The sequence below is a fragment of the Scyliorhinus canicula genome, chromosome 6, assembly GCF_902713615.1.
Source record: "Scyliorhinus canicula chromosome 6, sScyCan1.1, whole genome shotgun sequence".
NCBI lineage: Eukaryota > Metazoa > Chordata > Chondrichthyes > Carcharhiniformes > Scyliorhinidae > Scyliorhinus > Scyliorhinus canicula.
Genome location: NC_052151.1, coordinates 38,161,654 through 38,189,407, shown reverse-complemented (window position 1 = coordinate 38,189,407; position 27,754 = coordinate 38,161,654). Strand labels below are relative to the sequence as shown.

The 27,754-nt window shown below is 47.7% G+C and overlaps 1 protein-coding gene across 4 annotated transcripts in view; it reads left to right on the top strand.

Moving 5' to 3' along the window:
• The window catches only part of fig4a (FIG4 phosphoinositide 5-phosphatase a), a 211,939-nt gene extending 184,858 nt beyond the window's left edge, over positions 1–27,081 (top strand). For 3 of the 4 annotated variants that reach the window (XM_038799185.1, XM_038799187.1, XM_038799186.1), the window contains exon 24: positions 26,440–26,617. In XM_038799185.1, coding sequence (XP_038655113.1) covers positions 26,440–26,617 — 178 coding nt within the window. Of the gene's footprint in view, positions 1–26,439 lie in introns of all 4 variants that reach the window. The other variant, XM_038799189.1, reaches the window with a different exon arrangement.
• The last annotated feature ends 673 nt before the right edge of the window (positions 27,082–27,754 follow it).

Below are 27,754 nucleotides of genomic sequence, written 5' to 3'. Positions count from 1 at the left end.
CTGAAATCTTTTTTCACCCCAAATACAAGCTGCCTTTCTCGAATCTTTCATCATGGCAATTTTGATTTTTGACTTGGGAGGAAATGAAACAACTCTGAAAATGTGAATATTTTAAATATAGTATTCAGTAGACAATTGTGTTTAAACACAATGTGTCTAGAATTACTTAACATTTATCATATTTCACAATATTCTTTTCAACAACCCTGAAAGAGTTATATATAGTAACCTTAACACCAGCAGAAACTGGGCACGTGCTTTATCTGCACAAACGTGCCATTGCCAAAGTGACGATTTTTGATGATCAGTAATCACTGAAATTTAGCTTCCTTAATTCTGAAAATAGATTTTGCCTGTTCTTGAGAGATTTTGTTTCTTATAATTCTTGTGTTGTCACTAAAGCAGCTGAAGCACTCCATGAAACCTGCCTAACACTTCACAAAAAAAAAATAGACTATTGCCCATGACTATTGTCATGGAAATATTGCTACTCTTGCAAAGTATTGACAGTGCACTAAGCATTCATAGCAAATATTCAGTTTTAGAATGCTTGTTGAATTGTTTCTATTAGTTAAACATAATGACTGAGACTATTAATATTTAAAATATCTTAATTTTAACCTCTTGTACCATTTTAGCCTTGTAGCTCTTCTCTGAACGCCTTAGTGTTTCAATTTTGCTTTTGCGTCTGAGCAACCTGAGCTGGATGCTATACTCTATCTGATCTGATCAGATTGCAGTACAAATGTTTCAATTCTAATCTACTGTTTTGACTATTTAGATTAACATTCTATTGGCTTTGTTAATTGCTGATGTTGCAATCCCCAAGGAGACCAGTGACATAAAATAATTGAATTCCAAAATGATGCTACCGAGAGGAAGCTAAAATACAAGATTTTGCTTTACAAATTTTCACTGACAATCAAATCAACATTGGCATAAACAAAAAACAAATTGACAGCAAATTACATTTTGTGGAAACTATAAATTATGCTTTAAATAACCGATACAGCAAAGATTGATATCTCTGACTCCTCAGGTAGTCCCTTCAGCATCAATGTCATTAACCTGAGCCACGAGGGAGAATGGGAGCTCCCCCATATGTTGGCGTAGACCAAAATATCGCTGATCTTAAAGAAAGACAAGGACCCGGAGCAGTGTGGGTCCTACCGTCCAATATCGCTGTTGAATGTGGATGCCAAGTTGCTGGCTAAGATTCTGGCACCGCGGATTGAGGATTGTGTCTGGAGGTGATTGGGGGGGGGGGGGGGACTAGATGGGATTCGTAAAAGGGAGGCATGTGTCAGCCAATATCAGGCACCTGCTAAATGTTATAATGATGTCCCCGTGGGGATGAAATGTGTAGGTGACGCTCGCCATGGACGCGGAGAAGGCCTTTGATCGGGTAGAGTGGGAGTATTTGTGGGAGGTGCTGGGGCGGTCGGGTTTGGGCAGGGGTTTGTGGATTAGATTCAATTGCTGTACCGGGCTTTGGTGGTGAGTGGCAAAACGAATCGGGTGGGTTCAGAGTCGCTACTTTAGGTTGTACAGGGGGACGATACAGGCATGCCCGTTTTCCCTGTTGCTTTTCGCCTTGGCAAGAGAGCCACTGATGATGACGCTTAGAGCGTCTAGGGGTTGGAAAGGGATTCTGGGAGGCGAGCATAGGGTGTTCATGTATGCGGACGACCTGCTGTTGTACATATCGAACTGCAAGGGTTTCCTCTCCAGTTTCCTCCCACAGTCCAAAGACATGCAGGTTAGGTGGATTGGCCATGCTAAATTGCCCTTAGTATCCAAAACGGTTAGGAGGGGTTATTGGATAATGGGGATAGGGTGTCAGTGAGGGATTGAGTGGGTCGGTGCAGACTCGATGGGCCGAATGGCCTCCTTCTGCACTGTATGTTCTATGAACTCACTGAAAAGCATAGGAGGTATCATGGACATTTTGGTCAAATTCGGTCGATTTTCGGGAAACAAATTAAGCATGGGAAAGAGTGAGGTCTTTCCGATTCAGGAGAGGAACAAAGAACAATATAGCACAGGGGCAGGCCCTTTGGTCCTCCAAGCTTGTACCGGTCATGATACCAACCTTTGCCTTCAGCACTTCCTTGTGCCGTATCCATCTATACCCATCCTATCCACGTGTTTGTCAAGATGCCTTTTGAACACCCTTAATATATCTGCTTCCACAACCTCCCCTGGCAATGCGTTCCAGGCACTCGCCACCCTCTGTGTAAAAATAAATACCTGCCTCGCACATCGCCTGTAAACTTTGCCCCACAGACCTTAAACCTGTGCCCCCTGGTGACTGACGCCTCCACCCTGGGAAAGAGTGCCTACCCATCCACTCTATCCGCCCCTCATATAATTTTGTAGACCTCTATCAGGTCACCCCTCAACCTCCCTCTTTCTAGTGAAAACAGTCCAGTGTATTCAGACTCTCCACGTGGCTAACACCCTCCAGACCAGGCAACATCCTGGTGAACTGCTTCTGCACCCTATCCAAAGCCTCCACATCCTTCTGGTAGTGTGCCCACCAGATTTGTGCCCAATATTCCAAAGTGTGGCCTTACCAAGATTCTATACAACTATAGCGTGACTTGCCAGTTTTTATACTCTATGTCCCATCCAATGAAAGCAAGTATTCTGTATGATTTCTTGACTACCTTGTACACTTGTGTCACCACCTTCAAAGATATCTCTGACTTTCTACATTCTTAAAAGTATTACCATTTACGGTATATTTCTCCTCCATATATGACCTACCAAAATGCATTACCTCATATTTGTCTGGATTAAACTCCCATTTGCCATTTCTCTGCCCATGACTCCAACCTATCTATGCCCTGCTGTACCCTCTGACAATCCTCAACACCATCTGCCACTCCACCAACCTTGGTGTCATCCGCAAACGTGCTAATCAGACCAGCTACATTTTCCTCCAAATCATTTATGTATATTACCAACAACAGAGGCCCCAGCACAGATCCCTGTGGAACACCACTAGTCACAACCTTCCATTCAAAAAAACACCTGTCTACTGCTGCCCTTTGCCTTTTTTTTTAATAAACAATTTTATTGAGGTAGTTTTTGGCTTTATAAAGTTACAGACATCATCAGAAAGAAAGCAAAAAAGGCAAAAATGTGCAAACATCCACGTATTTTCAATACTTCCATCGTAACATATTGCACAAGCCCGCTCCCCTCCCACCGGTACTACCCGCCATATTTTCCCTCCTACTCTACTCTACTCCCCCCCTCACCCCACCCCCCTGCTGACGCTCACTCTCACGCAAAGAAGTCAATAAATGGTTGCCACCTCCGGGTGAACCCCTGCACAGATCCCCTCAAGGCGAACTTAATTTTTTCCATCCCCAGGAAACTCGACATGTCCGCAAGCCACCACTCAGTCTTCGGGGGCTTTGAGTCCCTCCACGCCAATAATATTCGTCGCCGGGCTATCAGGGAAACAAAGGCCAACACATCGGCCTCTTTCTCCCCCTGGACGCCCGGGTCTTCCGAAACCCCAAAAATTGCCACCCCTGGACTCATCACCACCCTTGTTTTTAGCACCTGGGACATGACCCCCGCAAATCCCTCCCAGTAACCCCTCAGCTTAGGGCATGCCCAAAACATGTGAACATGGTTCGCAGGTCATCCCGCGCACCTAGCGCATTTGTCCTCTATCCCGAAAAATTTGCTCATCCGAGCCACCGTCATATGGGCCCGGTGAACGACCTTAAATTGGATCAGCCCGAGCCTAGCACATGTCGCGGTCGAATTTACCCTACTCAGGGCCTCTGCCCACAGCCCATCCTCCATTTCCCCGCCTAGCTCCTCCTCCCATTTAAGCTTCAGTTCCTCTGTCTGGGACCCTTCCTCCCTCATGAGCACCTTATATATACCCGAGACTCTGCCCTCCCCTTCTTCCCTCCTAGAGACTATTCTATCGAGGATCCCCATTGGCGGGAGGCGCGGGAAAGATGGGACCTGCCTGCGAACAAAGTCCCGCAACTGTAGGTATCTAAAATCATTTCCCCTTACCAACCCAAATTTCTCCTCCAAGCTCCTCAAACTCGCGAAGCTCCCTTCCAGGAACATATCACCCACCCTTCCCGCCCCTGCTCGCCGCCATACTCGGAACCCCCCCATCCATATTGCCGGGGGCAAACCGATGGTTGTCGCAGATTGGCGCCCAGACAGACGCCTCCATCTCCCCCACATGCCTCCTCCACTGGCCCCATATCCGCAGGGTCGCCACCACTACCGGGCTGGTGGTGTACTTGGCCGGCGACAGCGGTAGAGGAGCCGTGACCAGGGCTTCCAAGCTGGAGCCCCTGCACGAAGCCGCCTCCACCCGCTCCCAAATAGACCCCGTACCCACCATCCACTTCCTTATCATAGCGATGTTGGCCGCCCAGTAGTAATTGACCAGACTCGGCAAAGCCAGCCCTTCCTCGCTGTGGTTCCTCTCCAACATCGCCTTCTTCCCCTTTGCCTTCTTTGACTGAGCCAGTTCTGTATCCATCTTACCACCTCACCTCTGATCCCACCTGACTTCACCTTTTGTACCAGTCTGACATGAGGCACCTTGTAAAAGGCTTTACTGAAGTCCATGTAAACAACATCCACCACCCTCCCCTCTTCAATCACCTTTGTCACCTCCTCAAAAAACTCAATCAAGTTAGTGAGGCATGACCTCCCCTTCACAAAACGATGCTGTCTATCGCTAATGAGTCCATTTGTTTCCAAATGGGTATAAATCCTGTCTCTGAGAATTCGCTCCAATAATTTACTTCCTACAGATGTGAGGCTCGCCGACCTATAGTTTCTGGGATTATCCATGCACCTTTCTTAAACAGCAGTACCACATTATCAATTCTCCAGTCCTCTGGCATCTCGTATGTTGGCATCTCATATGTAGCCAATGAGGAAACAAAGATGTCAGTCAAGGCCCCAGCAATTTCCTCCCGTGTTTTCCTCAGTATTCTGGGGTAAATCCCATCTGGACCAGGAAACTTGTCTCCCTTAATATCTTTTAAAACACCCAATACCACCTCTTTTTTGATATTAACATGATCTGGACTGTCCACACACCCTACCCAAGAATCATCTTCCACAAAGTCCTTTTCTTTAGTGAACACTGATGCAAAGTACTCATTTAGTACCTCATCCATTTCCTCTGGTTTAGCTCACTCGGCTAAATCGCTGGCTTTTAAAGCAGACCAAGCAGGCCAGCAGCACGGTTCGATTCCTGTACCAGCCTCCCCGGACAGGCGCCGGAATGTGGTGACTAGGGGCTTTACACAGTAACTTCATGGAAGCCTACTCGTGACAATAAGCGATTTTCATTTTTCATTGGTTACCCCCACTGTCCTTAAGTGGTCCAATCCTTTCCCTAGCCACCTCTTCCTTTTTACATATGAATAAAAAGCTTTGGGGCTCACCTTAATCCTACTTGCCAAGAACTTTTCATGATCCCTCCTAGCCCTCCTAATTTCCATAAGACAGAGGAGCAGAATTAGGCCGCTCGGCCCATCGAGTCTGCTCTGCCATTCAATCATGGCTGATACTTTCTCATACCCATTCTCCTGCCTTCTCCCCATAACCCCAGATCCCCTTATTAATCAAGAACCTATCTAACTCTGTCTCAAAGACAGTCAATGATTTGGACTCCAAGCCTTCCGCGGTAAAGAGTTCCACAGATTCACCACTTTCTGGCTGAAGATATTCCTCCTCATCTCAGTTATAAAGGATCAAACCTTTAGTCTGAGACTGTGACCTCTGCTTCTAGTTTCTCCTACAATTGGAAACATCCTCTCCATGTCCACTCTATCCAGGCCTCGCAGTATCCTGTAAGTTTCAATAAGGTTCCCCCCCCCCCCCCCTCATCCTTCTAAACTCCAATGAGTACAGACCCAGAGTCCTCAACCGTTCCTCATCCAACAAGTTCTTCATTCCAGGGATCATTCTTGTGAACTTCCTCTGGACCCTTCCCAAGGCCAGCACATCCTTCCTTAGATACGGGGCCCAAAACTGCTCACAATACTCCAAATGGGGTCTGACTAGAGTCTTCTACAGCCTCAGACGTACATCCCGGTCTTGTATTCTAGCCCTCTTGACATGAATGCTAACATTGCATTTGCCTTCTTAACTGCTGACTGAGTTTCCCGCTTGAGTAACTTCCTACTTTATACTCCTCATGAGTTTTGACTGTCCCCCACCCTTCTAGACCGCACAAAAGCCTCCTTTTACTTTTTGACGAGGTTCACAGTATCCCTCATTACCGAAGGCTCCCGAAACTTCACATACTTATCCTTTATTCTTTCAGGAATGTGACTTTCCTGAATCCTAATCAACTGTTGCTTTAAAGCTTCCTAGATGTCCGATGTAGATTTACTATCCAACAGCCACACCCAATCCAAATTCTTCAATTCCTGTCTAATAGATTTATAGAACAGTACAGCACAGAACAGGCCCTTCGGCCCTCGATGTTGTGCCGAGCAATGATCACCCTACTTAAACCCATATACCCGTAACCCAACAATCCCCCCATTGACCTTACACTACGGGCAATTTAGCATGGCCAATCCACCTAACCCGCACATCTTTGGACTGTGGGAGGAAACCGGAGCACCCGGAGGAAACCCACGCACACACGGGGAGGACGTGCAGACTCCACACAGACAGTGACCCAGCCGGGAATCGAACCTGGGACCCTGGAGCTGTGAAGCATTGATGCTAACCACCATGCTACCGTGAGTTATCGTAATTAGCCTTTCCCCAGTTTAGCACCCTCTTCCCTATCCAAAAGTACCCTACAACTTACGGAATTGTGGTTTAAGGTGGTGTGGGTGAGTTTTAGGTATCTAGGTATTTGGGTGCCGCGGGGGTGGGAGTACTTACACAAGTTGAATCTGGCTCGGTTGGTGGAGCAAATGAGGGGCGAATTTAAAAGTTGGGATGTGCTTCTGTTGTCATTGGTGGGCGGGTGCAGTAAAGATGAGTGTGCTCACGAGGTTTATGTTTACATTCCAGAACCTCCTGATTTTAATCCCCAAGGCCTTTTTCAAGAAGGTTAACTCTTTGATATTGGGATTTGTGTGGGCAGGGAAGGCCCCTCGGGTAAAGAAGATGCTGTTGGAGCGGGGGCATGGGTTGGCCTTGCCAAATTCAATGAATTATTATTGGGTGGCAATTATAGCCATGGTAAGGAAGTTGGTAGTGGGGATGGGGTCGGTTTGGGAGTGGATGGAGGCTGTCTCTTGTAAGGATACTAGTTATGGAGCGCTGTTGATGGCACCTGTGCCGTTTTCACCGGCCAGATACTCCACAGGCCCGGTAGTAGTGGTAGCCCTGAGGCTGTGGGGACAGTGGCGACGGCGCTCGAGGGGGCCTCGATCTGTGGGAATTACAGATTCGTTCCGGGGGAACTGGATAGGGGTTTTCAGGATAAAAGAAAATTACTACGGATGCTAGAATCTGAAACCAAGGAGAAAATGCTGGAAAATCACAGCAGGTCTGGCAGCATCTGTAGGCAGAGAAAAGAGCTAACGTTTCGAGTCCAGGTGACCCTTTGTCAAAGCTCTAAGATAGAGTAAGTGGGAAATATTTATACTGTGGAGTGAGAATGAAAAATGACTCATAGCCCCAGAAACCCAGGGGAACTGTGTGCTAATGGCCACAGAAACCAAGCGGAAAGAGTGCAAATGGCAGTCCCCAGAGAGAACAAAAGGTGTGAAAGGCCAAACAGCAGAGAAACTAACATCAGAGGGTGAACTGTGACAAATGTAGATGTGGGGGGAGGAGACGGGGGAAGCAAAGGGGAGAAAGGGTAAGGAAAGATGGATAAGATTGGGGGGGGGGGGGGGGGGCACAAATATATATATATATATATATATATATATATAGGAAGACTAGTGAGAAAGAAATGGTAAAAGTCAGTTAAAATGAAATGGGATGAAAACAAATGGGTCGAGGTGGGATAGAGACAATCATCTGAAGTTGTTGAATTTGATGTTAAGACCGGAAGGCTGTAGTGTGCCTAACCGGAAGATGAAATGTTGTTCCTCCAGTTTGCGTTGAGCTCCACTGGAACATTGCAGCAGGCCAAGGACAGACGTGGGTATGGGAGCAGGGTCATGTGTTAAAATGGCAAGCAACGGGAAGGTCATGGTCCTGAATGCGCACAGACCGAAAGTGCTCAGCAAAGCGATCACCCAGTCTGCGTTTGGTCTCTCCGATATAGAGGAGACCACATTGGGAGCAGTGAATGCAAGAGACCAGATTGAAAGAGGTGAAAGTGAAATGCCGCTTAACCTGGAATGAGTATTTTGGGCCTGGAATGTTAGCATGGAAGGGGTAAAGGGCAGGTGTTATACCTTCTGCGATTGCATGGGAAGGTGCCATGGGTGATGGTGGAGGAGTTGAAAGGAATTTAGGACTGGCATGTTCCTATGAGGGAGAAGGATAAATACGGCAAATTTTGAGAACCTTTGATAACGAGAGATATTGTAGGCCTCGTCAAAAAGAAAAAGGCATTTGTCAGGCTAGAAGGCTGAGAACAGACAAAGCCTGTGTGGAACATAAGGAAAGTAGGAAGGAACTTCAGCAAGGAGTATTCAGTATTCACCAAAGAGAAGGAATTGGTGGATGTTGAGTCTGGAGAAGGGTGTGTAAATAGCCTGGGTCACATTGAGATCCAAAAAGACGAGGTTTTGGTCGTCTTGAAAAATATTAAGGTGGATCAGTCCCCAGAATACTGAAGGAGGCTAGAGAGGAAATTGCTGATTCCTCGACAGAAATCTTTGGATCCTCACAGTCTTCAGTTGATGTCCCAGAGGACTGGAGAATAGCCAGTCTTGTTCCTTTGTTTAAGAAGGGTAGCAAGGATAATCCAGGGAACTATAAACTGGTGAGCCTTGCGTCCGTGGTAGAACATAGAATATTACAGCGCAGTACAGGCCCTTCGGCCCTCGATGTTGCGCTGACCTGTGAAGCCACTCTAAAGCCCATCTACACTATTCCCTTATCGTCAATATGTCTATCCAATAACCATTTGAATGCCCTTAGTGTTGGCGAGTCCACTACTGTTGTAGGCAGGGCATTCCACACCCTTACCACTCTCTGAGTAAAGAACCTACCTCTGACATCTGTCCTATATCTATCTCCCCTCCTGCTGGTGCTTGGATGTGGTGACCCTGGCGACCTACTGATCCCCAGACCTGGAATACTTGACCGTAAAGTGCCACCCATACTATCTTCCACGTGAGTTCACCTCAGCCATTATCACAGCGGTCTACATCCCACCCCAGGCAGAAGTGAGGAAGGCGCTGGATGAACTGTACACAGTCATAAACAACTATGAAACAGAACACCCGGAGGCCTTGTTCATCGTGGCCGGAGACTTCAACAAAGCCAACCTCGAGTGTACTGCCAAAATTCCACCAGCACATCTCCTGTCCCACCAGGGGCGACAACACTCTTGACCACTGCTACTCAAAAATCAAGGGCGCCTACCGTTCCATCCCCTGACCGCATTTTGGGAAATCAGACCATAAGACTGTGCTCCTTCTCCCGGCTTACAAGCAGAAACTCCAGCGGGAGAATCCAGCTAAGAAGGTTGTGCAGTGCTGGTCCGAGGTGACAGAAGAGCTCTTACGTGACTGCTTAGAGACAGTGGACTGGTCCATATTTAAGAACTCAGCGACTAACTTAAATGAGTATGCCACCACCGTCACAGACTTCATCAGCAAATGTGTGGACGACTGCGGGCCAAAGAAAGCGGTACGTACGTTCCCCAACCGGAAACCATGGCTCAACCGCGAGATTGACTCCCTGCTGAAGGACAGATCTGAGGCGTTCAAGGCAGACGACCCTGTCCTATACAAGCCATCCGAGATGCCAAGAGAGAATATCAAACTAAGCTAGAGTCACAGACAGACTCTCGCCGGTTGTGGCAAGGACTAAACAACATAACGGGCTACAAAGCGAAGCCGAGCAGTATCTCTGGCATCAGTGCACCCCTCCCCGATGAACTTAATGCATTCTATGCTTGGTTTGAGCAGGTAACCAACAATCCGCTGTCGAGTGCGCCAGCACCCCTTAATTCACCCATACCCACCATCACAGTTGCCGAAGTCAGATCGGCCTTCCTGAAAGTGAACCCACGGAAGGCGACGGGCCCGGACGGGATCCCTGGTCGTGCACTCAGAGCCTGCGCGGACCAGCTGGCAGAGGTATTCAGAGACATCTTTAACCTATCCCTACTCCACTCCAAGGTCCCCACCTGCTTCAAGAAGACCACCATCACACCGGTTCCAAGGAAGAACCAGGCAATGTGCCTCAATGACTACCGCCCGGTGGCCCTGACGTCAGTTGTAATGAAGTGCTTTGAGAGGCTGATCATGAAGCGCATCACCTCCATACTCTTGAAACGCCTTGACCCACTTCAATTCGCACACCGTCGCAACCGGTCCACATCAGACGCCATTTCCCTGGCCCTAAACTCATCCCTAGAGCATCTCGAAAACAAGGACTCCTACATCAGACTCCTATTTATTGACTACAGCTCCACCTTCAACACCATAATCCCAGCCAAGCTCATATCAAAACTCCAAAACCTAGGACTTGGCTCTCCACTCTGCAACTGGATCCTTGATTTTCTGACCAACAGACCACAATCAGTAAGAATAGACAACAACACCTCCTCCACAATAGTCCTCAATACCGGTGCCCTGCAAGGCTGCGTACTTAGCCCCCTACTCTACTCCCTGTACACACTCGACTGCGTGGCAAAACTTGGTTCCAACTCCATCTACAAGTTTGCTGACGATACGACCACAGTGGGCCGGATCTCGAATAACGACGAGTCAGAATACAGGAGGGAGATGGAGAACCTAGTGGAATGATGTAACAACAACAATCTCTCCCTCAATGCCAGCAAAACTAAAGAGCTGGTCATCGACTTCAGGAGGCAAAGTACTATACACACCCCTGTCAGCATCAACGGGGCCGAGGTGGAGATGGTTAGCAGTTTCAAATTCCATGGGGTGCACATCACCAAAAATCTGTCCTGGTCTACTCACGTCGACGCTATCACCAAGAAAGCACAACAGCGCCTATACTTCCTCAGGAAACTAAGGAAATTCGGCATGTCCACATTAACCCTTACCAACTTTTACAGATGCACTATAGAAAGCATCCTATCAGGCTGCATCACAGCCTGGTATGGCAACTGCTCAGCCCAGGACCACAAGGAACTTCAGAGAGTCGTGAATACTGCCCAGTCCATCACACGAACCTGCCTCCCATCCATGGACTCCATCTACACCTCCCGCTGCCGGGGGAAAGCGGGCAGCATAATCAAGGATCCCTCCCACCCGGCTTACTCACCTTTCCAACTTCTTCCATCGGGCAGGAGATACAGAAGTCTGAGAACACGCACGAACAGACTCAAAAACAGCTTCTTCCCCACTGTCACCAGACTCCTAAATAACCCTCTTATTGACTGACCTCATTAACGCTACACCCTGTATGCTTCATCCGATGCCAATGCTTATGTAGTTACATTGTATATCTTGTGTTTCCCTATTATGTATTTTCTTAAATTTTGTTTAATTCCCCTTTTCTTCCATGTACTGAATGATCTGTTGAGCTGCTTGCAGAAAAATACTTTTCATTGTACCTCGGTACACGTGACAATAAACAAATCCAATCCAATCCAAAGCTATGTCCCACCGTGCTAGACATCACCATCCGAGGAAAAAGGCTCTGACTGTCCACCCTATCTAATCCTCTGATCATCTTGTATGCCTCAATTAAGTCACCTCTTGACCTTCTCTCTAACGAAAACTGCCTTAAGTCCCTCAGCCTTTCCTCATAAGATCTTCCCTCCATACCAGGCAACATCCTGGTAAATCACCTCTGCACCCTTTCCAATGCTTCCACGTTTGCAAAGTTTTGTACATGACCTCATGGCTCCGAAACTCGATCCCTGGACCAATAAAAGCTAACACACCATACGCCTTCTTAACAACCCTCTCAACCTGGGTGGCAACTTTCAGGGATCTATGTACATGGACACCGAGATCTCTGCTCATCCACACTACCAAGAATCCTACCATTTGCCCAGTACTCTGTCTTCCTGTTATTCCTTCCAAAATGAATCACCTCGCATTTTTCAGCATTAAACTCCATTTGGCACCTCTCAGCCCAGCGCTGCAGCTTATCTATGTCCCTCGGTAACTTGTAACTTCCTTCCACACTGTCCACAACTCTACCAACTTTAGTGTCATCTGCAAATGTACTCATCCATCCTTCTACGCCATCCTCCAGGTCATTTATAAAAATGACAAACAGCAGTGGCCCCAAAACAGATCCTTGTGGTACACCACTAGGAACTGGACTCCAGTCTGAATATTTCCCATCAACCACCACCTTTTGTCTACCAGCTAGCCAATTTCTGATCCAAACAGCTAAATCACCCTGAATCCTATGTATTTTCTGCAATAGCTACCGTGAGAAACCTTATCAAACGCTTTACGGAAATCCATATACACCACATCAACTGCTTTACCCTCATCCACCTGTTTGGTCACCATCTCAAAGAACTCAGTAAGGTTTGTGAGGCACGACCTACCCTTCACAAAACCTTGTTGAGTATCTCTAATCAAATTATTCCTTTCCAGATGGTTATACATCCTATCTCTTATAAACCTTTCCAAGACTTTGCCCACAACAGAAGTAAGGCTCACTGGTCTATAGTTACCGGGGTTGTCTCTACTTCCCTCCTTGAACAAGGGGACAACATTTGCTATCCTCCAGTCTTCTGGCACTATTCCTGTAGACAATGATGACAAAGATTAAAGCCAAAGGCTCAGCAATCTCCTCCCCAGCTTCCCAGAGAATCCTAGGATAAATCCCATCCGGCCCAGGGGACTTATCTATTTTCACACTTTCCAGAATTGCTAACACCTCCTCCTTATGAACCTCAAGCCCTTCTAGTCTAGTAGCCTGAATCTCAGTATTCTCCTCGACAACATTGTCTTTTTCCTGTGTGAATACTGACGAAAAATATTCATTTAGCACCTCTCATCTCCTCGGACTCCACGCACAACTTCCCACGACTGGCCCTACTCTTCCGCTAGTCATTCTTTTATTCCTGGCTTATCTATAGAAAATACTCATTTAGCACCTCTCCTATCTCCTCGGACTCTACGCACAACTTCCCACTACTGTCCTTGACTGGCCCTACTCTTACCTTAGTCATTCTTTTATTCCTGACATACCTATAGAAAGCTTTAGGGTTATCCTTGATCCTACCTGCCAAAGACTTCTCATGTCCCCTCCTGGCTCTTCTAAGCTCTCTCTTTAGGTCCTTCCTAGCTAACTTGTAACTCTCGAGCGCCCTAACTGAACCTTCACGTCTCATCTTTACATAAGCCTCCTTCTTCCTCTTGACAAGTGTTTCAACTGCTTTAGTAAACCACGGTTCCCTCGCTTGACCACTTCCTGCCTGCCTGACAGGTACATACTTATCAAGGACAGGCAGAGGGAACCTGAGTTCAGGAGTGCAGGAGCCTCAGCCCTTGACCTTGTCCAACAGGTATGAGACTCTTGCTCCCTGTATGGATGAGGAAAGGGGCTCTGGACAGGATGAGCCAACTGACCACGGTACCATGGTGCAGAAGGCCATTCAAGAGGGGGGAGTAAAAAGACAAGTAGTTGTTATAGGGGATTCTATAATTAGGGGGACAGATAGTATCCTATGCAAGCCGGATCGGGAGTCTCGCATGGTGTGTTGCCTGCCCGGTGCCAGGGTGCGGGACATCTCTGACCGGCTTGAAAGGATACTGGAGCGGGAGGGGGAGGATCCAGTTGTTGTGGTCCACGTTGGGACTAACAACATAGGTAAAGCTAGGGTGGAGGACCTGTTCGGGGACTATCAAGCACTAGGAAGAAAATTGAAGTACAGGTCCTCAAGGGTCATAATCTCTGGATTACTGCCCGAGCCACGTGCCAATTGGCATAGGGATAGGAAAATTAGGGAAGTAAACACGTGGCTAAGGGATTGGTGTGGGAAAGAGGGATTCCACTTCATGGGACATTGGCATCAGTTTTGGAACCGGGGGGATCTGTACCGTTGGGACGGTCTCCACCTGAACCGATCTGGAACCAGTGTTCTAGCGAAGAGGATAAATAGGGTGGTCAGTAGGATTTTAAACTTCTGAGTTGGGGGGAAGGGAAAGTGAAAGCGACACGGAGCAGGGAGTTAAATGGCAAGATACGCAGGAGGATAACATGTAGGCAGGTGGATTTAAGCTTGAGGCAGACTAGGAATGCAACAAAAAGGAAGGATAACTTTGGGCATCTTAGGACTTCCAATATCTGTACTGATAAGAAAGTTAACATTAAGGCACTTTACCTGAATGCTCGTAGCATTTGTAACAAAGTAGATGAACTAATGGCACAGATCATCGTGAATGATTATGATGTGGTAGGCATCACAGAGACATGGCTGCAGGGGGTTCAGGACTGGCAGTTAAACATCCAAGGATATACAACCTATCGAAAAGACAGGGAGGTGGGCCGAGGGGGTGGGGTTGCCTTGTTAGTTAAGAACAAAATTAAATCTATGGCACTAAACGACATAGGGTCGGATGATGTGGAGTCTGTGTGGGTAGAATTGAGGAACCACAAAGGCAAAAAAACCATAATGGGAGTTATGTACAGACCGCCTAACAGTGGTCAGGACCAGGGGCGCAACATGTACCGGGAAATAGAAAAGGCATGTCAGAAAGGCAAGGTCACAGTGATCATGGGGGACTTCAATATGCAGGTGGATTGGGTAAATAATGTAGCCAGTGGATCCAAAGAAAAGGAATTCATGGAATGCTTACAAGATGGCTTTTTGGAACAGCTTGTCATGGAGCCCACAAGGGAGCAGGCTATTCTGGACCTAGTGCTATGTAATGAACCAGACTTTATTAAAGATCTTAAAGTAAGGGAACACTTAGGAAGCAGCGATCATAATATGGTTGAGTTCAGTCTGCAGTTTGAAAGAGAGAAGGCAAAATCGGATGTAATGGTGTTACAGTTAAATAAAGGTAATTACGAGGGCATGAGAGAGGAACTGGTGAAAATCAACTAGAAGCAGACCCTAGTGGGGAAGACAGCAGAGCAAAAATGGCAGGAGTTTGTATGCATAATTGAGGACACTGTACAGAGGTTCATCCCCAAGAAAAGAAAGATTATCCAGGGAGGGATTAGACAGCCATGGCTGACAAAGGAGGTCAGGAAATGTATCAAAGAAAAAGAGAGATCCTATAAAGTGGCCAAAAGCACCGGGAAATCAGAAGATTGGGAAGGCTACAAAAACAAACAGAGGTTAACAAAGAGACAAATAAGGAAGGAGAGGATCAAATATGAAGGCAGGCTAGCCAGTAATATAAGAAATGATAGTAAAAGTTTCTTTCAATACATAAGAAACAAACGTCAGGCCAAAGTAGACATTGGGCCAATTCAAACTGATTCTGGAAGGCTAGTGATGGGAGATGAGGAAATGGCTGGAGAACTTAATAAGTACTTTGCGTCTGTCTTCACAGTGGAAGACGTTAGTAATATCCCAAAAATTATAAAGGGTCAGGGGGCTGAGTTGAGTATGGTTGACATTACAAAAGAGATGGTGCTAAAAAAGCTAAAAGGTCTTAAAATTGACAAATCTCCTGGCCCCGATGGGCTACATCCTAGAGTTCTGAGGGAGGTGGCTGAAGAAATAGCGGAAGCGTTGGTTGAGATCTTTCAAAAATCACTGGAGTCAGGGAAAGTCCCGGACGATTGGAAGATCGCTGTTGTAACCCCCTTGTTCAAGAAAGGATCAAGACAAAAGATGGAAAATTATAGGCCAATTAGCCTAACCTCGGTTGTTGGTAAAATTCTAGAATCGATCGTTAAGGATGAGATTTCTAATTTCTTGGAAGAGCAGGGTCGGATTAGAACAAGTCAACATGGATTTAGTAAGGGGAGGTCGTGCCTGACGAACCTGTTAGAATTCTTTGAGGAGGTGACAAGTAGGTTAGACCAGGGAAACCCAGTGGATGTGGTCTATCTGGATTTCCAAAAGGCCTTTGATAAGGTGCCACACAGGAGGCTGCTGAGTAAGGTGAGGGCCCATGGTATTCGAGGTGAGCTACTGGCATGGGTTGAGGATTGGCTGTCTGACAGAAGGCAGAGAGTTGGGATAAAAGGTTCTTTTTCGGAATGGCAGCCGGTGACCAGCGGTGTCCCACAGGGTTCAGTGTTGGGGCCGCAGCTGTTCACCATATATATTAATGATCTGGATGAAGGGACTGGGGGCATTCTAGCGAAGTTTGCTGATGATACGAAGTTAGGTGGTCAGGCAGGTAGTGCTGAGGAAGTGGGGAGGCTGCAGAAGGATCTAGACAGTTTGGGAGAGTGGTGCAGGAAATGGCTGATGCATTTCAACGTGAGAAAATGTGAGGTCTTGCACTTTGGAAAAAAGAATCCAAGCATAGACTACTTTCTAAACGGTGAGAAAATTCATAATGCCAAAGTACAAAGGGATCTGGGAGTGCTAGTCGAGGATTCCCTAAAGGTAAACATGCAGGTTGAATCCGTGATTAAGAAAGCGAATGCTATGTTGTCATTTATCTCAAGAGGGTTGGAATATAAAAGCAGCGATGTGCTACTGAGCCTTTATAAGGCTCTGGTTAGGCCCCATTTGGAGTACTGTGTCCAGTTTTGGGCCCCACATCTCAGGAAGGACATACTGGCACTGGAGCGTGTCCAGCGGAGATTCACACGGATGATCCCTGGAATGGCGGGTCTAGCATATGAGGAACGGCTGGCGTTCCTGGGATTGTATTCATTGGAGTTCAGAAGGTTAAGGGGAGATCTAATAGAAACTTACAAGATAATACATGGCTTAGAAAGGATGGACGCAAAGAAACTGTTTCCGTTAGGCGAGGAGTCGAGGACCCGTGGGCACAGCCTTAGAATTAGATGGGGTAAATTCAAAACAGAAATGCGGAGACATTTCTTCAGCCAGAGAGTGGTGGGCCTGTGGAATTCATTGCCGCAGAGTGCAGTGGAGGCCGGGACGCTAAATGGCTTCAAGGCAGAGATAGATAAATTCTTGATGTCGCGAGGAATTAAGGGCTATGGGGAGAATGCTGGGAGGTGGAGTTGAAATGCCCATCAGCCATGATTGAATGGCGGAGTGGACTCGATGGGCCGAATGGCCTTACTTCCACTCCTATGTCTTATGGTCTTATGGTCTTAAGGACACACAGTAGCTGTTCCTTGAACAAGCACCACATTTCCATTGTGCCCATCCCCTGCAGTTTTCCTCTTCATCCCATGCATCCCAAGTCTTGCCTCATCGCATCATAATTGCCTTTCCCCCAGATATAACTCTTGCACTGCGGTATATACCTATCCCTTTCCATCACTAAAGTAAACGTAATCGAATTGTGGTCACTATCACCAAAGTGCTCACCTACCTCCAAATCCAACACCTGTCATGGTTCATTACCCAGTACCAAATCCAATATGGCCTCGCCTCTCGTTGGCCTATCTACATACTGTGTCAGGAAACCCTCCTGCACACATTGGACAAAAACGGACCCATCTAAAGTACTCGAACTATAGCATTTCCAGTCAATATTTGGATGGTTAAAGTCCCCCATAACAACTACCCTGTTACTTTCACACCTATCCAGAATCATCTTTGCAATCCTTTCCTTTACATCTCTGGAACTTTTCGGAGGCCTATAGAAAACCCCTAACAGGATGACCTCTCCTTTCCTGTTTCTAACCTCAGCCCATACTACCTCAGTAGACGAGTCCTCATCAAACGTCGTTTCTGCCACCATAATACTGTCCTTGACTAACAATACCACCCCTCCCCGTCTTTTATCACCTTCCCTGAGCTTACTGAAATATTTAAACCCAGGCACCTGCAACAACCATTCCTGTCCCTGCTCTATCCATGTCTCCGAAATGGCCACAACATCGAAATCCCAGGTACCAACCCATGCCGCAAGTTCACCCACCTTATTCCGGATGCTCCTGGCATTGAAGAAGACACACTTTAAACCACCTTCCTGCCTGCCGGTACACTCCTGCAACTTTGAAACCTTACAAGACTTCCAGTTGCAGCGATGCAGTGCTAAGCCGCACGTTCGGTAGCTCCCGCTGTTTTTGGACTTTCGGGCTCTTTTAAGGGCCCGCAACGGCGCTGTTTTGACTTTTCCCCGGGTGGGAACGCAGCCTCTGTGCTTGGCGGCCGGTGGATGGGCTGGACTAGAAGTGGAGCGACCAGAAAATCAACTTAGCTGCAGAAAAAGGTGCGAGGCAGAAAGGACGAGATGGCGGCGGGCGGGGAACCGGCAGCATGGCAGCAGTGGGCGAGGGAGCAGCAGGAGCTGCTGCTGCGCTACTTCCAGGAACTAAAGGCTGAGATCCTAGAGCCATTGAGGGCATCGCTGGACAGGCTCGGAGCGACTCGGACGGCTCAGGCTGCGGAGATTCGGGAGCTGCAGCAGAAGGCTTCGGAGAACGAGGACAAACTCCTGGGCCTGGCAGTGAAGGTGGAGTCGCACGAGGCGCTTCACAAGAAATGGTTGGCAAGGATGGAGGAGATGGAGAATCTCTCCCGCCGGACGAATCTGCGGATTTTGGGCCTACCGGAGGGGCTGGAAGGTTCAGATTTCTGGGCCTACATGGTCCTGATGCTGAACTCGCTGATGGGCACAGGGTCGTTCCAGGGACCCCTGGAGCTGGAGCGTGCCCATCGAGTGATGCTGCGGAAGCCCAGGCCGAACGAGCCACACAGGGCGGTGCTGGTCCGCTTTCAACGCTTGGTCGACCGTGAGCGTGTGCTTCGTTGGGCGAAGAGGGAGAGGAGTAGCAAATGGGAGAACACCGAGATCAGGATCTACCAGGACTGGAGTGCGGAGGTGGCGAAGAGAAGGGCTGGGTTTAACCGGGCGAAGGCAGTGCTCCACAAGAAGGGGGTCAAGTTTGGCCTGTTGCAGCCAGCACGCCTGTGGGTCACCTATAAAGACCGCCAACTTTACTTTGACTCCCCGGAGGAGGCCTGGACTTTTGTCCAGGCAGAGAAGCTGGACTTGAACTGGGGGCTGGGGAACATTGTGCACGGCCCGGAGGTTTTATCCTCCTTGATATCCTTTTACTTTTTTCGTTTTGGTTCTATTGGATGATGTTTTTTTTTGCTGTTCTGTTTTTTCTTGTCTGCTTTTTGGGACTGTTATCTGTTTACTTGGGTGTTTTATCATATCATGTTGGGATTTATATTATTTCACTGGTTGCGGGTTTGGGTGAGGTTCGCGGCCCTGTTGGGTCATGTGCCTGTCTTCCCGCGCATTGTGTCGGGGGGCGGGGCTTGGAATGGGGGCACGGGCTTTTCTTCTGCATTGGAGACGCAGGGGGCGGCGTCGACATTGGGGGAATGGTGTGTCACTGGGGAGGGTAATTGGGGTGGCGGGAGCTACCGGGGTCAGCAGGTGTCGGCTGACTTACGGACGTACAATGACTGGAGTTACGCAGCTAGGGGGGCCCTAGCTTGAGGGGGGATACCAGGTTGCTGCTGGACTGGCCAAGGAGCTGGAGCGTGTAGAGGGAATCAGGATGGTGGTCTGTTGCTGTGGGGAACGGGCTGAGTGGGGGGCGCGGGCACGTGGCGGATTACGGAACGGTGATGGCTTGTCGACGGGGGAGGGGGGCAGGTGGCCCTCCGATCCGGCTGATCACCTGGAATGTGAGGGGACTGAATGGGCTGGTCAAACGGTCCCGCGTGTTCGCGCATCTGAGGGGGCTGAAGGCGGACGTGGCTATGCTTCAGGGGACGCACCTGGAGGTGGCGGATCAGGTTAGGTTGAGGAAGGGGTGGGTGGGCCAAGTGATTCATTCGGGGCTGGATGCAAAATGGTGGGAAAGAGGGTGTCGTTTGAGGCGTCGAGTGTGGTGGCAGACAGCGGCGGGAGGTACATGATGGTGAGCGGCAAGCTACAAGGGGAGCGGGTGGTGCTGGTTAATGTATACGCCCCGAATTGGGATGATGCAGGTTTCATGCGGCGCATGTTGGGCCGATTCCAGATTTAGAGGCGGGGGGCCTGGTAATGGGGGGGGGGGGGGGGGATTTCAACATGGTGCTGGATCCACCACTGGATCGATCCAGTTCCAGGACGGGTAGGAGGCCAGCGGCGGCTAAGGTGCTGAGGGGGTTTATGGACCAGATGGGAGGGGTGGATCCATGGAGGTTTGCGAGGCCGAGGGCCAGGGAATTTTCATACTTCTCCCATGTGCATAAGGCCTACTCCCGGATCGATTTTTTTTTTTCGTTTTAAGTAGGGCGCTGATCGCGAGGGTAGTAGACGCTGAGTACTCGGCGATAGCCATTTCGGACCATGCCCCGCATTGGGTGGACCTCGATCTGGGGGAGGAGAGGGACCAGCGCCCGTTGTGGCACTTGGAGGTGGGGCTGCTGGCGGACGAGGCGGTGAGGGGGCGAGTTTGAGGATGTGTCGAGAGGTATCTAGAGGCCAACGATAATGGGGAGGTCCAAGTGGGGACGGTCTGGGAGGCGCTGAAGGCAGTAGTTCGTGGAGAGTTGATCTCCATTCGGGCCCACAGGGAGAGAGAGGAGCAGAGGGAAAGGGAGAGATTGGTGGGGGAGATGGTGAGGGTGGACAGGAGGTTCCTTAGAGGCCCCGAAGGAGGGATTGCTGAGGGAGTGGCGCAGCCTTCGGGCTGAGTTCGACTTGTTGACCACCAGGAAGGCGGAGGCTCAATGGAGAAAGGCTCAGGGTGCGGTGTACGAGTATGGGGAGAAGGCGAGCAGGATGCTGGCACACCAGCTCCATAAGCGGGATGCGGCCAGGGAGATTGGTGGTGTTAAGGATCAGGGAGGAAATGTGGTGCGGAGGGGAGTAGACATTAATGGGGTCTTCAGGGACTTTTATGAGAGACTGTATCGGTCCGAACCTCCGGCGGAGGAGGGGGGGTTGGGTCGCTTTTTAGACCGGCTGAGATTTCCGAGGGTGGAGGAGGAACAGGTGGAGGGTCTGGGGGTGCAAATTGAGCTTGAGGAGCTGGTCAAATGGATAGGGAACATGCAGTTGGGGAAGGCTCCGGGGCCAGATGGGTCTCGTTCCCACAGAATCTCCTATCTATCCCCCTAACTATGGAGTCTCCAATGACTAATGCTCTTCTCTCCCCCTTCCCTTCTGAGCAACAGGGACAGACTCTGTGCCAGAGACCTATACCCCATGGCTTACCGCTGGTAAGTTTCCCCTTCTGTTCCCCCCCCCCCCCCCCCCCCCCCCCAACGGTATCCAAAGCGGTATACTTGTTACTAAGGGGGACAACCACAGGGGATCCCTGTACTGACTGCTTCTTCCCAGCCCCTCTCACCGTAGCCCATCTATCTTTATTCTTCGGAGTAACTACATCCATGAAGCTTCTATCTATGACCACCTCTGCCTCCCGAATGATCCAGCAGAGGGCAGTAGAGCGGAGCTGCTGATTGGCTGTTGCGGCTGTTGGTAGGGTAATTACTGGAGAGAATTCTTCGAACCGGAGCTACTCCCATTTGAAAGCAAATGCACGTATTAGCGAGAGGCAGCACGGTTTTGTGAAGGGGAGGCTGTGTCTCACTGGAACGACAGAGGTTGAGGGGCGACCTGATAGAAGTCTACAAACTCTAACTTGATAGAGTTTTTCGAAGAGGTCACAAAGATAATTGATTCCTGTTATGGCAGTGGATGTTGTCTATATGGGCTTCAGTAAGGCCTTTGACGAGGTCCCTCATGGCAGACTGGTACAAAAGGTGAAGTCACACGGGATCAGGGGTGAGCTGGCAAGATGGACACAGAACTGGCTAGGTCATAGAAGGCAGAGAGTAGCAATGGAAGGGTGCTTTTCTAATTGGAGGGTTGTGACTAGTGGTGTTCCGCAGGGATCAGTGCTGGGACCTTTGCTGTTCATAGTATATATAAATGATTTGGAGGAAAATGTAACTGGTCTGATTAGTAAGTTTGCAAACGACACAAAGGTTGGTGGAATTGTGGATAGCAGTGAGGACTGTCAGAGGATACAGTACAGCACAGCAGGATTTAGATCATTTGGAGACTTGGGGGGCGAGATGGCAGATGGAGTTTAATCCGGACAAATGTGAGATAATGCTCTTTGGCAGGTCTAATATAGGTAGGGAATATACAGTGAATGGTAGAACCCTCAGGTGTATTGATAGTCACAGAGATCTAGGTATACAGGTCCACAGGTCACTGAATGGGGCAACACAGGTGGAGAAGGTAGTCAAGAAGGCATACGGCATGCTTGCCTTCATTGGCTGGGGCATTAAGTATAAGAATTGGCAAGTTATGTTGCAGCTGTATAGGAACTTAGTTAGGACACTTGGAGTATAGTGTTCAATTCTGGTCGCCACACTACCAGAAGGATGTGGCGGCTTTAGAGAGGGTGCAGAAGAGATTTACCATGATGTTGCCTGGTATAGAGGGCATTAGCTATGAGGAGCTGATGAATAAACTCGGTTTGTTCTCACAGGAACGATGGAGGTTTGCGGGCGACCTGATAGAGGTCTACAAAATTATGAAGGGCAAAGACAGAGTGGATAGTCAGAGACTTTTTCCCAGGGTAGAGGCATCAATTACTAGGGGGCATAGGTTTAAGGTGCGAGGGGCAAGGTTTAGAGGAGATATTCGGAGGCACGTTTTTTTACTCAGAGGGTAATGGGTGCCTGGAACTCGCTGCCGGAGGAGGTGGTGGAAGCAGGGACGATAGTGACATTTAAGGGGCATCTTGACAAATACATGAATAGGATGGGAATAGAGGGATACGGACCCAGTAAGTGTGGAAGATTTTAGTTTAGACGGCAACATGGTCGGCACAGGCTTGAAGGGCCGAAGGACCTGTTCCTGTGCTGTACTTTTCTTTGATCTTGTTCTTTGAGTGGACTAGATTATCATGGAGGGAACGGTCTCTATGGAATGCTGACAGAGGGAGCGAAGGGAAGATGTGTTTGGTGGTGGCATCACGCTGGAGTTGGCGAAAATGGCAGAGGATTATGCCTTGAATAAGGAGGCTGGTGGGGTGAAATCTGAGAACGAGGGGACTCTATCCTTGTTTTGGGAGGGAGGGGAGAGGGCGAGGGTAGTGGCGTGGGAGATGGGCCGTACATTGTTGAGGGCCTTGTCAATAACTAGGTGGGAAATCATGGTTGAGGAAGAAGGAACACATTTTCGAAATGCCATTGTGGAAAGTGGCATCATTGGAACAAATGCGATGGATGCGTTTTCAGGGATGGCGGCGGGTGGGGATTGAGAGGTTTGGAGATTTGTTTGTGGAGGACTGATGGAAGAATATGAGTTGCCCAGTGGAAATGGGTTTGGATACTTACAGGTGCGGAACTACGTGAAAAGGCATGTGCCGTCCTTACCTGATCTGCCGCCCCCGGGGTTGCAGGACAAGGTGCTGTCGAGAACCGGCGTTTGGAGAGGGCAAGGTGTCACAGATATGTTAGAAATTGAAAGATTGGGAGGCATCCCGATAGGAGTAGTTAAAAGAACGTGGGAGGAGGAACTGGGAAGGGAGAACTGGAGGCTGGGTTGTGGGTGGACATTTTGAGGAAGGTGAATGGGTCCTCTTCATGTGCCAGGCTGAGTCTCATTCAATTTAAGGTAGTCCATAGTTGATGGTGGCCAGAATGAGTAGGTTCGTAGGTTCTTTTGAAGGGTTGGAGGATGGGTGCGTGGGGGGGGTGCAAATCATGTTCACATGTTTTGGGCCTACCTGAAGTTGCAGGGATTTTGGCGGGGGTTCACTGACGTGATGTCAGAGGTACTGAGGGTGATGGTTCCAAATCCAGAATTGGCAGTGTTTGGAGTGTCAGATGACCCGTGAGTCCGGGGGGTGAGAGAGGCCGATGTTCCCGGAGGCGGATCCTGTTGGGGTGGAGGGACACGAGCCTCCGAAGCCGGTGGTATGGATGAGCGAGCTCACGGATTTCCTAAGATTGGAGAAAATTAAATTTGCCTTAAGATGGTCGATAGAAGGGTTCGCCTGGAGATGGAAACCGTGCATCCTTCCAAGGTATTTAAGTCAGCAGGGGGTTGCCTTGGGGTTAACAAGAAAAAGTGGAGGCAGAGAGGATGATGGGGCTATGGTAGGGAGGACGGGTTGCAGTTGTTGGCTATTTATTGAGTTATGCTGTGTTCTCCTGTTTGTTACCTGGTGGTTATCTTTTTCATTTTTTTTCCATAAAGGATAACAAGTATACTGGTTGTGGTTTTATTTGATGTTTGTTTATAAATGCCTTAAACATTTTTTTAAATTAATCTCAGCCTCAGAGTCCCACAAAACTCTTCTCCCACAGTAAAGTTTCTGTTTCTTAATTCACACGGGCTTCAGGTCCAAAGTCCCATTCAACAGCAGCTTTACCACTGAGATCTAGGGGTACAATAACCACCAAAAGACGCACGTTTCCTCATCTTTCACAGCTCCACTCCCAGAATCAGCCTATTTTCATCTGCTCTTCCAACTGTGCCTGATTTTTCACCTTGGCCATCTTGCACTCACAGCTTCTCCACTGACCGTAAACTTGTTCTCCTTTTTGGAAAAAAAATGAACTTTTAGAGCCCTGCCTACTCTGGATTGAAATTTGACCTCTCAGCTTGGTGTCTTTTTCCCAATTAAGCTTCCATTCCAGCTGAAGCTACAGATTGGTATTGAAAAAATCTTGGAATTCCAATTTAAACCCCCTCCCAGAAACCTGGTCTTTTGTTCTTTCCAGTAGGGACTTTGAAACTACGATTAGTGCAGACGACAGCTTGCAAAAGACCGATTTCATCACCCAGCTCTGCATTAATTGGAGATCTTGACTATTTTGTCTCCTAAGATCCATAAGGTCTCTTTCGGTTGCATTTGTAGCTATTTCAATATCATTCATGATTGCACATATTCCTCATTTATTTCAATGTGCAGTATTTTATATTTGTATTCATCCTTATCTAAACAATTTAAGCTGTAACTCTCTGCAGTTCTCTGCCTTGTTTGAGATTACCATAAATTTGACACTATTTCCTCAACCCTGACATAAATCCTCTGAGTATTCTTTATTTTCCAGCCTGCATCCATTTTTTTGTTTATTTGCAGAGTTTAGCCTGAAATCCGAATATTTTTGGTTGAACTAACAATCTCCCATATGGAACATGATTGAATGCATTGGGTTCTTTTACATGTGATTTTTATCAATGACTTGGAGGAGGGGGCTGAAGGGTGGGGGTCAGTAAATTTGCTGATGACACCTAGATTGGTGGAGTAGTGGATGAGGTGGAGGGCTGTTGTAGGCTGCAAAGAGACATTGATAGGATGCACAGCTGGGCCGAAAAATGGCAGATGGAGTTTAACCCTGATAAGTCTGAGGTGATTCATTTTGGTAGGAAATTTGAATGCGGATTACAGGGTCAACAGCAGGGTTCTGAGGAATGTGGAGGAACTGAGAGATCTTGGGGTTCATGTCCACAGATCTCTGAAGGTTGCCATTCAAGTGGATAGAGCCGTGAAGAATGCGTTTATTAGCAGGGGGCTTGAGTTTAAGAGCCGTGGGGTTATGCTACAACTGTACATGACCCTGGTGAGACCACATTTGGAGTTTTGTGTGCAGTTCTGGTCACCTCACGATAAGAAGGATGTGGAAGCATTGGAAAGGGTGCAAAGGAGATTTACCAGGATGCTGCCTAGTTTGGAGGATAGGTCTTATGAGTAAATGTTGAGGGAGCTACGGCTTTCCTCTTTGGAGCGGAGGAGCATGAGAGGTGACTTAATAGAGGTTTATAAGATGATGAGGGGGATAGATAGAGTGGACATTCAGAGACTATTTCCTCAGGTGGATGTAGCTGTTACAAGGGGCCATAACTACAAGGTGGGAGATATAGGAGAGAGGTCCAAGGTAGGTTCTTTACTCCGAGTGGTTAGGGTGCGGAATGGACTGCCTGCTGTGATAGTGGAGTTGGATACTTTAGGAACTTTCAAGTGGTTATTGGATAGGCACAAGGAGCACACCAGAATGACAGGGAGTGGGATAGCTTGATCTTGGTTTCAGACACGGCTCGGCACAACATCGAGGGCCGAAGGCCCTGTTCTGTACTGTACTGTTCTGTGTTCTATCTACCGAAGCAGGTAGGATATCGATGAAACGCCTTTCCCAAAAGACTTTACCTTCAACAATGCTGTGTCCCTTAATATTGCACTGACATGCTAGTTGAGATTATCTTATCCTGAAACATGGCTTGTTCTCATCTGCTTCCTAACTGAGTCGAGTGTCACCACCTGAGACAAGCTGCTGTTGACCCGTCTTTTTTTATTTCTTTCTAGGGGACCGGTCTCTTTATTTCTTCAGGACAGTATTTATGAGGTGCATCTGGCTGACCTGGACAGAAGATCGGCAGAAATCTTTGATTCGCATATCCAGACTGGCAAAGGCATTATACAACCCATGTGCAAGGATGACATGATGGTCTTCAGAGAATACTTTAAAAACAGATACATGTGAAGGGTTTCGGTATACAGTCCCAGACATAGCAAATTACCGAGGTTAGAGTGTCATTTTCAACGGAAACGGCTTCCAGATGTAATTGTCATATGTAGGGGATATGACTGAGGTTAGAGTGTAATCTTTTCTGCAAACCATTCATAAAATTGAATTTAGGTCTTGAGTACAGTATGTAATATGCCAATATGATAAATGATGCTTAAGTGTAAGATTAATCAATAATGGACATAACTTCAGGACATGCTCATGGTATTCTGTAATATGTGACTTACATGAGTTTTTGCTTTATTAGAACAACAGTATTGAATATTATGAGATTGAATGCAGAGTTACATGACATCCCAACAATTTAATATCTTAAAGCAGCGCTCGATATTGTGAAAATACATATTTGCCAGTGTTTGCTCAGATTGATGATGGCTGTCTTCCCTGTGGTCACATTAAAGAAAACCACTTCAAACTTGGCTGTTTTGTTTACTTTTATTCTGAAAATGTTTTATTTTCTAAGACAGTGAAGTTACCTTTTTTGGTTTGCAAATATATTATGACTTCTTCAAGCTATATAAGTTACTCTTGAAAATTGACTGTCGTTCAATAACATATAATACTGTGATGTTGCAGGGTTCAAGAGTTTGCATTTTACACCTTTGCAAACTAGAATTTTGCGATAAAATTTGGCAAATAAGGATGTTTCTCATTTTAATTTCCTGCCTCTTTCAAAAGCAGTTAAACCTCTTCTTTCTTTCTGATCGTAGATGGCAATAAGGTGTTAGCCATGGACAGATGATTTTGGGTATTAGATTCCAGAATGAAATATATATTTTCATCATTAGGCATTGTTGCAGCCTAAAAATTGCTATTTTAAAGACCCGTTGCTCAAAGCTTGATGTTTTATCAGAAGAAAAGCCAAGCAACGTTAGGTGAATTGGGCATTATGAATTCTCACTAGTTTACCCAAACAGGTGCTGGAATGTGGTGACTAGGGGATTTTCACTAACTTCATTGCAGTGTTAATGTAGGCCTACTTGTGACACTAATAAAGATTATTATTATTAGTTAGGAGGTTTCCAGCATGTCCATGCCGTCCAGTTTTTACCAGTAAACTAGGTCTTCACACTTGCCTTTCCAGGATGCTCT